General features: G+C 46.3%; 1 protein-coding gene across 2 annotated transcripts in view; it reads left to right on the top strand.

The window, feature by feature from the left end:
• SLC23A1 (solute carrier family 23 member 1) overlaps positions 1-14,968 on the top strand; it is a 1,056,923-nt gene extending 1,041,955 nt beyond the window's left edge. For both annotated transcript variants that reach the window (XM_077473737.1, XM_077473738.1), the window contains exons 14-15: positions 7,469-7,564; positions 14,509-14,968. In XM_077473737.1, the coding sequence (XP_077329863.1) occupies positions 7,469-7,564; positions 14,509-14,771 (359 nt within the window). In that variant the 3' untranslated portion in view covers positions 14,772-14,968. The remainder of the gene's footprint in view (positions 1-7,468; positions 7,565-14,508) is intronic.
• Positions 14,969-15,231: the final 263 nt, after the last annotated feature.

Genomic DNA, 15,231 nt, shown 5'->3' with positions numbered 1-15,231 from the left:
TGTTGTATTTTAGTCGTGTCTACAAGATGTAACTGCAACAGCTTATGGGCATTCGTCAGTTCACCTCGAGTAGTCACAGTCGGGTTGAGCATATGCCTATGTTTAGCCTCCTCAAGGGATCCCAGGTAGGACCCGCTGCCGTGGTGCCAATGTTCGTGGACCAGTAGTCTGTCATATCTGAGGGAATGGCCTCTTGTATCCCCGGTGTGGACACCCACAAGGGGCTAAGTTTCCACACCCTAAATGAAGGACAGTGCCCCAGGGAAAGGGTAACCTGCAGTAGTGAGTGATCCGAAACTGTTTGAGAGATATATTTAATTGCCCTGACGACCGGCAGGAAACTCCCGGTGGCCAATGCATAGTCTAGTCTGGACAGAGAGCCATACGTTTTGGATTGACAGGAGAATACCTTTACCCCCGGGAATTTCCAACGCCAAATATCAACATATCCATATGCCTCACACCATTTACTAAACAATCTTGATTCGTTCCCATGGGGTTTCAACCGATCCAAATCAGGCTGTAGCACTGAGTTGAAATCCCCTACAATAAACGTAGGGCAAACAGGTAACAGTGATAACTTAGTACTCAAATCAGAGAATACCATGGCCGTGGCTGGCGGAGGAACATAGATTGTGACCAGAATGACAGGAGTTCTTAGCACCGTGGCATGTAACACTAAAAATTGACCCCTGGGGTCCGAGACCACCTGATGGCACTCAAACTGTAGCCCTTTGCGTATTAAGATGGCCACCCCACGAGCATAGTTTGAGTAAGTGGAGTGAAAGTTGTGAGCCACCCAACACTTTTTTAACGCAAGGACTTTTGAGCCCACCAGATGAGTCTCCAGCAGACAAAGAATATGCGGGTGCAGTCGTTTAATCTGCTCAAACACCAATGCACGCTTAAATTTAGAATTCAGCCCCCAAACATTCCAGGAGCATATGTTTACCTCAGCCATGGGAGGGTTGGGAATAATGTAAAAACGGGAACAAGCGGGTGCTGCCCGCCCAGGAACCCCAAAACAGTCCCTCACCAGACAGCCAGAGCCACAGTACCTCCAGAGGGACAAGGTGACACATACATACTCCCATCCATCCACACACCACACACTCCTCACCCATACAACAGACAACAAATAAAGAGCTGCCAAATAGCAGCAACAACCCTGCTCTGCTCCCACGGAAATGGAGCGGGCTTGTACCCAAAACTAGGGCCATGCGTGGGGCGCATGGCCTGATAGCCATGCAATTATCCGCAACTAGTCAACTTCACCACAATGTGGCTCAAGATCGTTCTGCCTGGAGCAGCTCCCAGGTACTCATCCAAAAAATGGAGGAGAAAAAGAGTCCTGCAACATAAAAAAAAAAAATCTTGTTGGTCCCAACATGTTTCAATAAGAGCAGCAGAGACCTGCCTCCCTGACCAAAGGCAGTTGCAAAAAAAGAAAAAAAGGGGGGCAAAGAAGAAAATAGAATGATAACCATCCAGACCAATATCCTTCAGGCAGGATCTTGAGGAGGTTGGGGTAGGGATTCCCACCATGCAAGGACGTTCTTGGGTGACTGGAAGAAAAGAACCTTCTCCTGATAGTCAATGCGCAGGGTAGCCGGGAATATCATAGAATACTTCACTGCGTGTTCTCTCAGCTTTTGTTTAACAGACTGGAATTGCGCCCGTTGGTTGCGAACAGCCACAGAATAATCTGGATACAGTGACACAGCAGCATTATTGATCTTCAAGCTGCCTTTCACTCTGGCCGCCCGCAGTATAGCGTCTCTGTCTCTGTAGTTCAGCAACCTAATAACCATAGTACGTGGCGGATTGCCTGCGGGGAGAGGTCTGCCCGGGACTCTGTGAGCCCGTTCTATTACAAAGCAGGGGGACAGGGTGTCACGGCCAAACTCCTGCTCAAGCCAAATTTCCAAAAAGGCCACGGGGTCAGACCCCTCTACCCGCTCAGGAAGACCCACCAGCCTCAGGTTGTTGCGTCTGAGGCGGTTCTCGAGGTCGTCCATCTTGTTTTCCAGGGAGGCAATTTTACCCCCCGCAGTATTGAGTTTAGGCCATATAGGGTCAACTGCATCCTCCAAGTCACTAATACGTTTCTCAGTCTCATCCACCCTTCCGCGTATTTTCTGAACATCCTGTCTCAGCAATGTAAAGTCACTTCTAATTTCAGCCACAGTCCCCATTAGAGCCGCATTGTTTACCTTGATGGTGTGCAGCACATCGGCAAGCGTCGGGTTCCGGCCGCTCCCCTCCGCCTCCTCTCCCTCTGAGATCTGTGACTCCAGGATCGGGGGGTCCGGATGTCCCGGGGAGGACGGCGGAGAGGATTCCCCAAAGAGATCCGGCGTGGAGGCCGGAGAATCACAGAGCTCCGCGGTGGTGGTCCGGCGGCCATCTTGGCCTGAGCGTGTGTGCGCAGACATTCGCGCCGGCGGCTGCCTTCTGCGTTTGCCCATCCGCCGATATCACCTGCCAGGGAAGCGGGGGGGGGGTCCTCCAGTGCAGTCGGTGTCTTTCGATCGGCGATTAGTGCGGGATTAACCCAGGATGGAGCAGGATTGTAGCGGGAGAAGACGGAGCTGCTCAGAAAGACGTCCGCTCACATGACCACCTAGGCCACGCCCCCCTGGTGGAGGGCTTCTTAACCACTTCAATACCGGGCCATAGTCAAGTGACGCCCACAGATGGGATTTCCCATCCTGGGTGGGCATCATATGACGTCCTCTGTATTTCGCCACTCCTGCAGGCCCCCGGGGGCCCGCAGCATGGCGATCGTGGATGAGGTGTGTCCCTCGGACACAGCCCATCCCCGATCTGTGGGATTTCCATCCCCGTCCACTCCCCCGATACACGTGACCAGCCGTGTCCAATCACAGGCGGTCACATGTACTGTGCACATTCACAGCGCTCGTGCACGTGCCTAGGGCACGTGCAGAGCGGCGATTGGGGATGCGGCTTGTCACCCTGACACAGCCCAACCCTGATCGCAGTAAAGAGTCAATAAAATTGGCTCTTTACAACGTTACCGGCTGTGTCCAATCACAGCCGGTCACGGAATGTAAACAAACCGCGGTACCAAGATGTCTCTTCCTCACACACTGTTACTGCCTAGTGTACACTAACACACACTGATTACCCCCCCAATAAAGAGGACCTGTCATCACCCATCAAAGTACCTGTCATCACCCATCTGAGTAGCCGAGTACCTGTCCCAGCCCATCTGAGTAGCCGAGTACCTGTCCCAGCCCATCTGAGTAGCCGAGTAACTGTCCCAGCCCATCTGAGTACCTGTCCCAGCCCATCTGAGTAGCCAAGTACCTGTCCCAGCCCATCTGAGTAGCCGAGTACCTGTCCCAGCCCATCTGAGTAGCCGAGTGCCTGTCCCAGCCCATCTGAGTAGCCTAGTACCTGTCAGCCCACCTGAGTACCTGTCACCAGCCCGTCGGAGTAACGGAGTACCTATTTGCAGACCATGCCACACAGAATACACGTTGAGGTGTTTGCTTTCCAAAATGGGGTCATTTTGGGGGTAATTAAATTGTCCTGGTGCTCCAGGACCTTCAAAATTATGATCGGTAGGAACGAAATGAGATGTGTAATTTATGCTCCTAGAACGCCTGAAGGTACTACTTCCATGTTGGACCTCTGTATATGGCCAGGCTGTGTAAAAGTCTCACACATGTGGTATTGCAATACTCAGGAGGAGTAGCAGAATGTGTTTTGGGGTGTCATTTTTGCTATATACATGCTATGTGTTAGAAATATATTATAAATGGACAACATTGTGTGTAAAAAATTAATAATAATAATTAACCATTCAAAAGACTCATAATGCTTCACAGAATATACTTTGGGTGTTTGGTTTTCCAAATGGGGTCATTTTGTGCGTAATGCCATTGTCCTGGCGCTCCAGGGCCTTCACAAATTGAATAGGTCGTTAGGAATTTAGAGGTGTCATTTATGCTTATAGAACCCCTGACAGTGCTCCCTGCATGTTGGGCCTTTGTATGTGGCCAGGCTGTGTAAAAGTCACACATGTGGTATTGCCATACTCGGGAAGAGTTGCAGAATGTATTTTGGGGTGTAATTGGAAGTATGCATATGCTGTGTATGAGAAATAACTTGTTTTGACAATTTTGTAAAAAAAATTAAATTAAAAAAAATTATATTTCCAAGAATTGTGGGAAAAAAATTCACCATGCCTCTTACTAAATACCTTGGACTGTCTACTTTTCAAAAAGGGGTCATTTGGGGGGTATTTGTACTTTCCTGACATTTCAGAGCCTCAAGAAATGAGATGGACCATCAGTGCATCAGGTGTGATCAGTTTTTCAATGATTTGCACCATAGCTTTTAGACTCTAAGGCCGCGTACACACGCGGGGACTGTCTGCCGAAACTAAGTTCGTCAAACAGTCCGCTCAAACTGTTGAATGAACGAACACGCCCACACACGGCACTTTTTGAGCGGCCAAATACGGCAAACTTTGTTCGTCGTACTAAGTCTGCGCAACTTTTGAAATGAACGGACTCGCCCACACACGAGGCAACAGTCCGCTCATTTCGAGCGCGTGTGCAGGTAGGCGCCGCCGCCTGGAATGTACTTAAAGGGGAACCCCAACGCCGAAAAAAATCGGCGTGGGGGTCCCCCCAAAGTCCACAACAGACCCTTGTCCGAGCACGCTACCCGGCCGGCCGGCCGCTCGCCCCCCCTCCCGAGCCGTACCAGGCCGCGTGCCCTCAACATGGGGGGTGCCTTGGGGAAGGGGGGGCCGCGCGGCCCCCCACCCCAAAGCACCTTGTCCCCATGTTGATGAGGACAAGGGCCTCTTCCCGACAACCCTGGCCGTTGGTTGTCGGGGTCTGCGGGCGGGGGGCTTATCGGAATCCGGGAGCCCCCTTTAATAAGGGGGCCCCCCGGATACCGGCCCCCCACCCTATGTGAATGAGTATGGGGTACAATGTACCCCTACCCATTCACCTGTAAAATAAAAGTACCCAAAAAAAAAACACAACACACGAGATAAAATATTTTATTGCACAGCTCCGGGGGTCTTCCGTCTTCGGGGGTCTTCTCGCCGGACTCCTCCGCTATCTTCTTGTAGCTCTTTTGCTAGCGGAGGAGTCCGGCTTTCTTCCTCCCCGTCGCCGGCCTCTTCTCCCGACTTCGGGGGTCTTGTCCCCCTCTTCGGTTCTTCTGCCGGGCCACCGCGCCTTCTTATAGCTCTTTTGCAGGCGGTGGCCCGGTCTTCTGTCGCCGCCGCCTTCCGGTCGCCTTCCGTTCTTCTTCTTGTTCTTCTTCTTCTTCTCCAGGAGATGTTGACACGTCGCTCTCTCCGGCCGGAATGCCAGAGCCGCGCTGCGCGGCCACTTATATAGTGACAATGGGGCGGTGTCACATGGTATATGTCACATGGGTTGGTCACATGGGTTGATGTCACATGGGAACTATGACATCGTAAGGGGGCGGGGTCACCATGTGACCAACCCATGTGACATATACTCATTCACATAGGGTGGGGGGCCGGTATCCAGGGGCCCCCTTATTAAAGGGGGCTCCCGGATTCCGATAAGCCCCCCGCCCGCAGACCCCGACAACCAACGGCCAGGGTTGTCGGGAAGAGGCCCTTGTCCTCATCAACATGGGGACAAGGTGCTTTGGGGTGGGGGGGGCCGCGCGGCCCCCCCTTCCCCAAGGCACCCCCCATGTTGAGGGCACGCGGCCTGGTACGGCTCAGGAGGGGGGCGCGCTCGCTCGCCCCCCTTTCCTGGCCGGCCGGGTAGCGTGCTCGGACAAGGGTCTGTTGTGGACTTTGGGGGGACCCCCACGCCGATTTTTTTCGGCGTTGGGGTTCCCCTTTAAGTCCATACCAGGCGGCGGGGCCCGTGACGTCTCCCTCGCGGCCCCGCCTACCTGGAGACGCGCTCGAAATGAGCAGGCTTTCCTCCGAGCGGGAACAGTTTGCTCATTTCGAAAGTGGCCTACACACGGGCGGACTGTCCGCTCAAACCAAGTTTCAGCGGACAGTTTTTCGGAATTTCCGAAAAACTTTGTTCGTCAAACTGTCCGCTGAAACTGTCCGCTGAAGCCCCACACACGAGCGGACTGTCCGCTGAAACACTGTTCAGCGGACAAAGTTGAGCGAACAGTCCGCCCGTGTGTACGCGGCCTAACTTTTAAAGAGACTAATATCCACTAATTTGGGTTATTTTTACCAAAGAGATGTAGCAGTATAAATTTTGGCCCAAATTTATGAACAAAAAGGACTTATTTGCAAAATTTTATCATAGGAGCTCTTTTTCACTTATGTCGCAAGAAAAAAAAAAAACAGTTGTGATTAAATACCACCAAAAGAAAGCTCTATTTGTATGAAAAAAATGATAAAAAAATTGTTTGGGTACAGTGTTGCATGACTGAGTAATTGGCATTCAAAGTGAGAGAGCGCTGAAAGCTAAAAATTGGTCTGGGAAGCAAGGGTGTATAAATGCCCTGTATTGAAGTGGTTAAAGATAGTAGTGGGATTCTGTGTAGATTTATTGACATCATCAAGCAAAACATCCAGATCAATTTGATCTATTAGGTCAAGAGTGTTATTTTCCTGGAATAAAAGTGTCAAATTGCGTAACGCCTTAAACTTCCTCATAATATTACTAGACCAGTCAGTGGTATTGATTTTGATATTGGTGTTTGCATGCAAGCATTTTAATAATAGCCTGCGTGCAAAGAGGTGTAGGTCAGTGACGACTTCAAAGAGGTCAAAGTTTTCTTGTGGACAAAAAGTTAGTCCACAAGATAAGACTCTAATTTCAGCTGGAGATAGAGGTTGTGATGAAAGATAATCACACTTAATTTGTTCGGATGAATCCGGTTGGGGTGAGGAGGGTCCCCGTGCTGGGTTTAAAGAATTCTGCAGTATAGGTTTCGACCGACCTGTTGGATGAATCATGTGGACCATACTCTTTGAAGTGTCAGATAATGAGGATTCTAATTCACTCATACCTGTACTTTGTGTGTGATCTTTAGCGACGGAAGGTAAGGAACGTTCATTATTGTGAGCATCTGACCATATTCCGTATCTGTCTCCACTGTACATTTTTTACTCTCTTGTTCAAGGGAGCATCTGTTGTGACTCCTTTTTAGTTTACCCCATCCTCTTTGAGGAATTATTTGACTTTGACCAGTATTTGGTAAATGTTTTGGTTTGGACATATGAGCAATGCTATCATGTTGTCTGGATGAATAGATTTTATTGCCTTGTGTATTGCAGCCAATAATCCAATCATCTCATCATCCCAATATGCAGTTTAGTACGTCCCCAATAAACAGGCCAATAAATATGTTAGGTTAACTGATGGAATATTAGCCTTATTCATATTTTAGTGCAACACAATTTAACAAAGGCTATATGTCTACATGTGCTGCCATGTTAATATTTTCTACTGTATTTATTTCACAGGTTTGCCAGAACTGGATCAAATATTGACTGTGCTTTTAACAACGGAAATGTTTGTGGGAGGCTGTATAGCATTTTTCCTAGACAATACCATACCAGGTACAGTAGCAGCACTCATATTCAAATGGAGTCAAACACTTTCAGCTTCAACCTTGGAAACTTTAAAAAAGGGGTATATAAACTAGTAGCATTATATAAATATGCTTAAATAATAACCAGCTGCTAACACAACGCAATCTATTAACATAAAGTAAACTTGGAAATTTGATTGTACTCATACACTTCAAAGATTATTCTTTTAACCCTTTCACTGCCAGGTCCGTACGCCGTATGGACGTACAGAAGTGCCTGCAGGTGGCCAGGTCAGTACGGCATACAGACCTCATTTCGCCCTCTCCTATAAGCTTATGGTTACTTCAATGACCATGAGCTTATATTAGAATTGTTCAGGAGACTCTGCTGAACAATTCTATAACTCTGATTAGTGAATTACAACCTGCTGATCAGAGTCATTAACCCCTAATATGACAGTTCCCCCCCCACCCACACCGCCACCTCCCTGTCCCCTGCCTCTCCACCCCCGTCCCTGCCCCCATCCTTCCATTTAAAACTCCCACTCCCCTACTCTCCTCTCCTATTCCATTCATCCCCTTTTCACCCCCAGCCAGTGGTGGAATTATCAGGGTTGCAGCAGTAGCACTGCAGTTTTGCCACTTCTGGGGGGCCCGAGGGCCCTCCTGCCCATCCATTTGGCAGTGCGAGGCCACAATTTCGCTCTGCTGCTGGGGAGGCCTTTGTCCGCTGGTAGCGTTGAGGGGAGAGGGCAGAGCTGAGACCTTGGACCGCCCCACCCCTATCCAGAGAGAATGTAGGGAGGCAGGTCAGGCGCTGAAAGAAAGTCAGTTGACACCAATCGAGTGAAGGGGGAGAAGCTCTTTCCTCTGCAATTGCCATGAGTCACTCCTAGGCCAGAGGCACCGCGTGACAGAATTCTGAGGAGGCATCGATTGCTTGAACTAAGTAAGTGACAATTTGCCAGTGCAATTGATCCCAACCTCCACCACCTCTGCCTCTTACTGATCCCACCCCCCTCAACACCACCGCTGCCACCCCTTTAATACCACCGCTGCCACCCCCCCTTCAACACTACGGCTGCCACCCCCCCTTCAACACTACGGCTGCCACCCCCCCTTCAACACTACGGCTGCCACCCGCCCTTCAACACTACGGCTGTCACCCCCCCTTCAACACTACGGCTGTCACCCCTCCTTCAACGCCACCCCTCCTCAACACTACTGCTGCCCCCCTCAACACTACTGCTGCCCCCCTTCAACACCACCGCCGCTGCCACCCCACTCAAGACTGCTGCTGCCACCCCTTTAATACCACCGCTGCCATCCCCCCTCAAAGCCACCCCTCCTCAACTCTACTGCTGCCCCCTCCTCAACACTACTGCTGCCCCCTCCCCTCAACACCACCGCCACTGCCACCCCCTTCAAGACTGCCGCTGCCACCCCTTTAATACCACTGCTGCCACCCCCCTCAACACCACCTTCCTCAACACTACTGCCGCCCCCTCCTCAACACTACTGCCGCCCCCTCCTCAACACTACTGCCGCCCCCTCCTCAACACTACTGCCACCCCCTCCTCAACACTACTGCTGCCCCCTCCCCTCAACACCACCGCCACTGCCACCCCCTCAAGACTGCCGCTGCCACCCCTTAATACCACTGCTGCCATCCCCCTCAACACCACCCTCCTCAACACTACTGCCACCACTCCTCAACACTACTGCTGCCACCCCTCCTCAACACCACTGACACCCCCTTAATACCATGCTGCCACCCCCCCTCAACACTACCACTGCCACCGGCGCCACCCCCTCAACACCACCGCTGCCACCCCCTCAACACCACCGCTGCCACCCCCTCAACACCACCACTGCCACCCCCTCAACACCACCGCCGCCGCTGCCACCCCCTCAACACCACCGCCGCCGCTGCCACCCCCTCAACACCACCGCCGCCGCTGCCACCCCCTTAACACCACCGCCGCTGCTGCCACCCCCTCAACACCACCGCCACCACCCCGCTCAACACTACCACTGCCACCGCTGCCATCCCCCATCAAAGTCGCCGCTGCCACCACCCTCACCACTACCGCTGTCATGTCATGTCCCTGAGCTGGCATTGTCTGCATTTGGCACACACCCACACGGATGTCAGATTGGGAACAGCAGCTATGCCTGTGCTGGCGTTGCATCCCAATTGACATAAATGGGACTGCCTGTATGGGGATACATGGAACACCTGTGCGGGTAAACATGGCCCCCCATGGGCGTACACCTTAGTATGCCACATGTGAACGAGGCTTTAGTACTAATTTAGCGGGAATTTTGTAAGTTACATTGTGTTTATTTGCAATATTAATAATTTTAGCGTGACTGTATAAATAGTGTGTTTTTAGTGAAAATAGCAATATGATGAACATTTGCGCAATTATTGCAGGGTCCAAAATATCTGTAGCACTTTTTTATTTATTGTACTGGCTATGTGCTTTTAGAAAATCTCTAGTTTGAGGGGCCTTTTCAAATTCTGAAAGCTGTAAGTGAAAAATTAAAACATCCAGATATTTAGAGAAATTAGGGTACGTTTGATTTTTCACCATTTTGCAAAAAAGACGCAATTTAAAACTTACATATATTTATTTATTAACTCCATACAGGTTAACCTTTTATATTTAGTAGGGATTTAGCAGAAATTTTGTAAAATTAGCTGCGTTTTTTTTGTTAACAATGGTTTTAATGTATTTTTTGCCAATATATCGGATCGATAAACATTTGCGCAAATACTGCTGGGTCTAAAAAAAAATCAGTAGCGCCTTCTTTTTATTCTAGAGATCATATACTTTCAAAAAATATATGGTTCTGGGAGTATTTAGAAAATTCAGAAAGCTGTAAGGGAAAAATGAAAACCTTCAGATTTTTAGAGAAATTTGGATATTTAAACTTTGGCATCTGTTCAATTTTCACCATTTCGCAAAAAGGCGCAATTTAAAAGTTACAAATATTTGTTATTTATTCACTCAATACAGGTTACGCTTTTATATTTAGTAGGTATTTTGTAAAACTTTGCTGTGTTTTTATCTGCTAATAATGGTTTTAGTGTATTTTTTGCAAATATATTGGTTTGATAAACATTTGCGCAAATTGTCTAAAAAATCTGTAGCACCTTATTTTTATTCTAGAGGTCATGTGCTTTCAGAAAATATATGGTTTGGGGGGTCTTTCACAAATTCTGAAAGCTATAAATGAAAAATAAAACAAAGGGAAAAATTGGCTACCTGAGTGTACAAAATGGAGCACAAGGCCTGGCAGCGAAAGGGTTAAAAGAGAGGCAAAGAACAACATAACGCAATGCTCCAAATAGTAAGTTCTCATTTCAGTTCACATATACAGTGCCTTAAAGTATTTATACCCCTTGAAATTGTCAACACTTTGTCATGTTGCAACCAAAAACCTAAATGTATTTTATTAGGATTGTATGTGAAAGACCAACACAAAGTGGCACATAATTGTGAAGTGGAGGAAAACTGATCAGTGGTTTTCAAAAAATGTTTACAAAACTTTTTATACAAAAAAAAATCTGAAGAGTCAATACTTTGTAGAACTATCTTTTGCTGCAATTACAGATGCAAGGCCTTCTGGGTATGTCTCTACCAGCTTTGCATATCTAGGAGAGTGACATTTTTGCCCATTCTTCTTTGCAAAAATAGCTCAAGCTTTGTCAGATTGCACAGAGAGCATCTGGGAACAGCAATTTTCAAGTCTTGCTACAGATTATCAATTGGATTTAGGTCTGCACTTTGAATGTGCTTTGATCTAAACCATTCCATTTTAGCTCTGGCTGTATGTTTAGGGCCGTTGTCCTGCTGGGAAGGTGAACCTCCACCCCAGTCTCAATCTTTTGCAGATTCTAACAAGCTTTCTTCTAAGATTGCCCTTTATTTTGCTCCATCCTTCTTCTCATCAACTCTGACCAGCTTCCCTGTCCCTGATGAAGAAAAGCATCCCCACAACATGATGCTGCCACCACCATGTTTCACATTTGGGGATGGTATGCAGTGTTAGTTTTCTGCCACACATACATTTTGCTTTTAGGCCAAAATTTTGAGATTTGGTCTCATCTGACCAGAGCACCTTCTTCCACTGACTTCTTATGGCTTGGTTTCAACAATAGCTTTATTCTTGCCACTCTTCCATAAAGACCAAATTTATTGAGTGCACGACTATTAGTTGTACTGTGGATAGATTTTCCTACCTGAGCTGTGCATCTCTGCAGCTCCTCCTGAGTTACCATGGGCCTCTTGGCTGCTTCTCTGATTAATGTTCCCATTGCCCAGGCCTGTCAGTTTAGATGGACTGCCATGTCCTTGGTAGGTTTGCAGTTGTGCTATTCTCTTTCCATTTTCGGATGATGGATTGAACAATGCTGGGATGTTTTCATAACCTATCCCTGCTTTAAACTTATCCATAACTTTATCCCTGACCTGTCTGGTGTTTTCCTTGGCCTTCATGATGCTGTTCACTGGGATTCTCTAACAAACCTCAGAGGGCTTCACAGAACAGCTGTATTTAAACTGAGGTTAAATTACACATGGGTGGACTGTATTTACTAATTGGGTGACTTCTGAAGGCAATTGGTTCCACTAGATTTTAGTTAGGGGTATCACGCTAAAGGGAGCTGAATACAAATGCATGTCACACTTTTTCTGATATTTATTTGTAAAAGATTTTGAAAACTATTTATAATTTTCCTTCCATTTCACAATTATGTGCCACTGTGTGTTGGTCTATCACATAAAATCCCAATAAAATACCGTTAGATTTTTGGTTGTAACATGACAAAATGTGGAAAATTTCAAGGGGTGTGAATACTTTTTCAATGCACTGTACAGAAGGACAGGTAAAAAAGGAAACAGAAAAGGAGGTAAAGAAAGGGAGATGGCAAAAGACAGAAAAGAGAATAAATGGGAAGAGCATTATGGATGGAAGGATAACTGAAGTGGGATTATGTAATTGGCATATTGGTTCTGACTATTTTATATGGACACAAAGGCAATGCCTACTTTAGCAAGGACCTGACCATGTAATCATTTAGGACCTTATGCTTCGAATTTTACTATGAATATCTTTTGGTATTGCTATTACCTTTTGGTTGATTATGGTATTATTTATGCTATATTTTAACATCTTTTAAATTCTGGGTAAGCTATTTTAGTTTGGTGACAGTAAAAATGTATGTGACTGCATAGTTACATAGTTAGCAAGGTTGAATAAAGACACCAGTCTATCCAGTTCAACCTGAGTGAGTGTCTACAATTGTGCCTATCCCTGTACATCACACACTCACACACTCGGTCCCTACCCTCAAGGAGCCCACAATCCAAGGTGACTAGGGCCTAGGGTCATATACTAAGGCCAATTTTGGACAGAAGCCAATTAACCTACCAGCATGTCTTTGGAGTGTGAGAGGAAACCGGAGTGCCTGAAGGAAACCCACGCTGGCACAGGGAGAACATGCACTCCAGGTAGTGTTGTGGTTGGGATTCAAACCAGGGACCCTTCATACTGCTAGGTGAGAGTGCTAACCACTACACCACTGTGCCGCCCCGACTTAACTCTTTTCTTTATAGAAATGGGATAAGTTTATTAGCATTAACATATTCATCCAGTTATTTTACTAAACCAGGCCTGGACTGGAACAAAAAATGGGTCTGGGCGTTTTAGACTGAGCAGCCCATTTTGTCTTTATTCACAGTCCCTCCCTGGATGACCGCACCAGACCCGATATGAAAGTTGAAAACAGAATCTGGCTATGCACATCGCATAACAGGTTCTGTTTTCTGTCTTCCTCCACCGGGTTTTTAAATCGCACATCATGTTCCGGGGTGAGGCCAAAAGGGGAACTCAGATTCCTGCACGGTTGGTGTCACTCCCTAGAGGCCCACATGGCTAGCAGCAGACAGAGACCCAGGAGAGACAGGTGCCTGATATATGTGATATTATTATTATTATTATTATTATACGGGATTTATATAGCGCCAACAGTTTGTGCAGCACTTTACAATGTAGTTGGATGACAGTACAATTCACAACAGTTCAATACAGAAGGGACAGGAGGACTGTCTTCACAGACATTCTAGACTAGGGATGAGCCGAACACCCCCCAGTTTGGTTCACAGCAGAACAGGCGAAACATTTGTTTGAACACGCAAACAGTGTTTGCGTGTTCGAAGCAGAGGAATGGCTTGCCACGTGTAGGGGTAACCAGAAATGGTTTGACTCCATTTGGACATCTCTGGGTCTCTGTCAGCTTGGACACTGCCTTACTGGCTCTGGCTGACCCCAAATTTAAACTAGTCATGGCAAACCAAAAATCCCAGAGTGTAAACTCAGGGGTATGGTGTCTAATCAATCAGCAAACCAGGTATGAACATCGAGTTTGCATGTTGTGAACAATAACTTTGACTCAATATTTTTCTGGTCATCAGTATAACAATTGTGTTGTGAATCCTATGGTAAGGATTTTGAAGTTAACAGGGTCCCCCTCCCTCTCCCTGTTAGGGGGGGAGGGTTGTGTCCATAGGGACAATTGTCTGGGACACAGGAGGATTTCACTGGTTTAATAAAGCGATGACATAGCTTACTGTAATACAACATTGTCTTTCAAAGTCATAGATGATGACGATTACTTTGCTTTTTTTCTATGCTTTATGTTTTACTTTATTTTTTGCCTTTTTGTTTTTATTGCTGACTTGTTCTGATCAAAATTCTAAATAAAGATTGCTAAACACTTCTTTTTTTTATAATGACCGCAAAACATGCTTTCCTAGCAAATTGCTTCTCTTTGTTTTAGCAAACAAGTGCACCAAAGCTTCCCCTTAAATAACAGACTTAAATAGACTAATAAAAAGTTAAGATTAAGAAAGTATAGGGGTATAATACATTCATTAAATTAATTTAACAATTTCTTTTTTGCAGGTACACAAAAAGAACGCGGACTTGTGCAGTGGAAGGAGGGAGCCAATGCTACTAGTGACACTTGTGTAGATCTCAGAAGCTATGACTTTCCATGCGGAATGGCAGGTGTAAAGAAAATAAAGTGCTTCAGATGGATTCCTATCTGTCCAGTCTTTAAAGGATTTAGGAGTGTAGACACTAAAACAGCCATTACAACAACCATGATCTGTAACAATTTAAATAACCAGGATGAAACAAACAATTCAGTGTGCACAAAAGTGTGAACTACTAATTTAAGAATTTATGTACTGAAGAATGCATTTGAGTGATTAAAAAAATAGCGCAGAACTCTAAAAGTTTGTCTATATCAAGTAATTTACAACTTGATATACACTACACTAACTATACTATGCGTGTTTCCAAGAAATCCTATCCTCAAAAAATCATAAATATATTACTCAATATAATATATATATATATATATATATATATATATATATATATATATATATATTTTTTTTTTTTTTTTTTTTTTAAGGATAGGATTTCTTGGAAACACGCATACACACAGGAGTTGTATATTACTTGATATACACTAACTTTCAGTGCGCTGAACTTTTTTTTTAATCACATATATATTGGGTTTAGTATCATGACCTGTTGAATTTCAGGAGCTATACAGTACTATATGACTATGTTTATACCTTTTTGTTTTTACTGTATTTATAAGAAGGCCCCTTTCAA

This window comes from Lithobates pipiens, unplaced genomic scaffold (genome assembly GCF_037356315.1).
Source record: "Lithobates pipiens isolate NorthernLeopardFrog02 unplaced genomic scaffold, aLitPip1_a1.2 Scaffold_8, whole genome shotgun sequence".
In the NCBI taxonomy this organism is placed as follows: Eukaryota; Metazoa; Chordata; class Amphibia; order Anura; family Ranidae; genus Lithobates; species Lithobates pipiens.
Note: the sequence above shows the minus strand (reverse complement) of the source record. Positions and strands in the feature narration are given on the sequence as shown.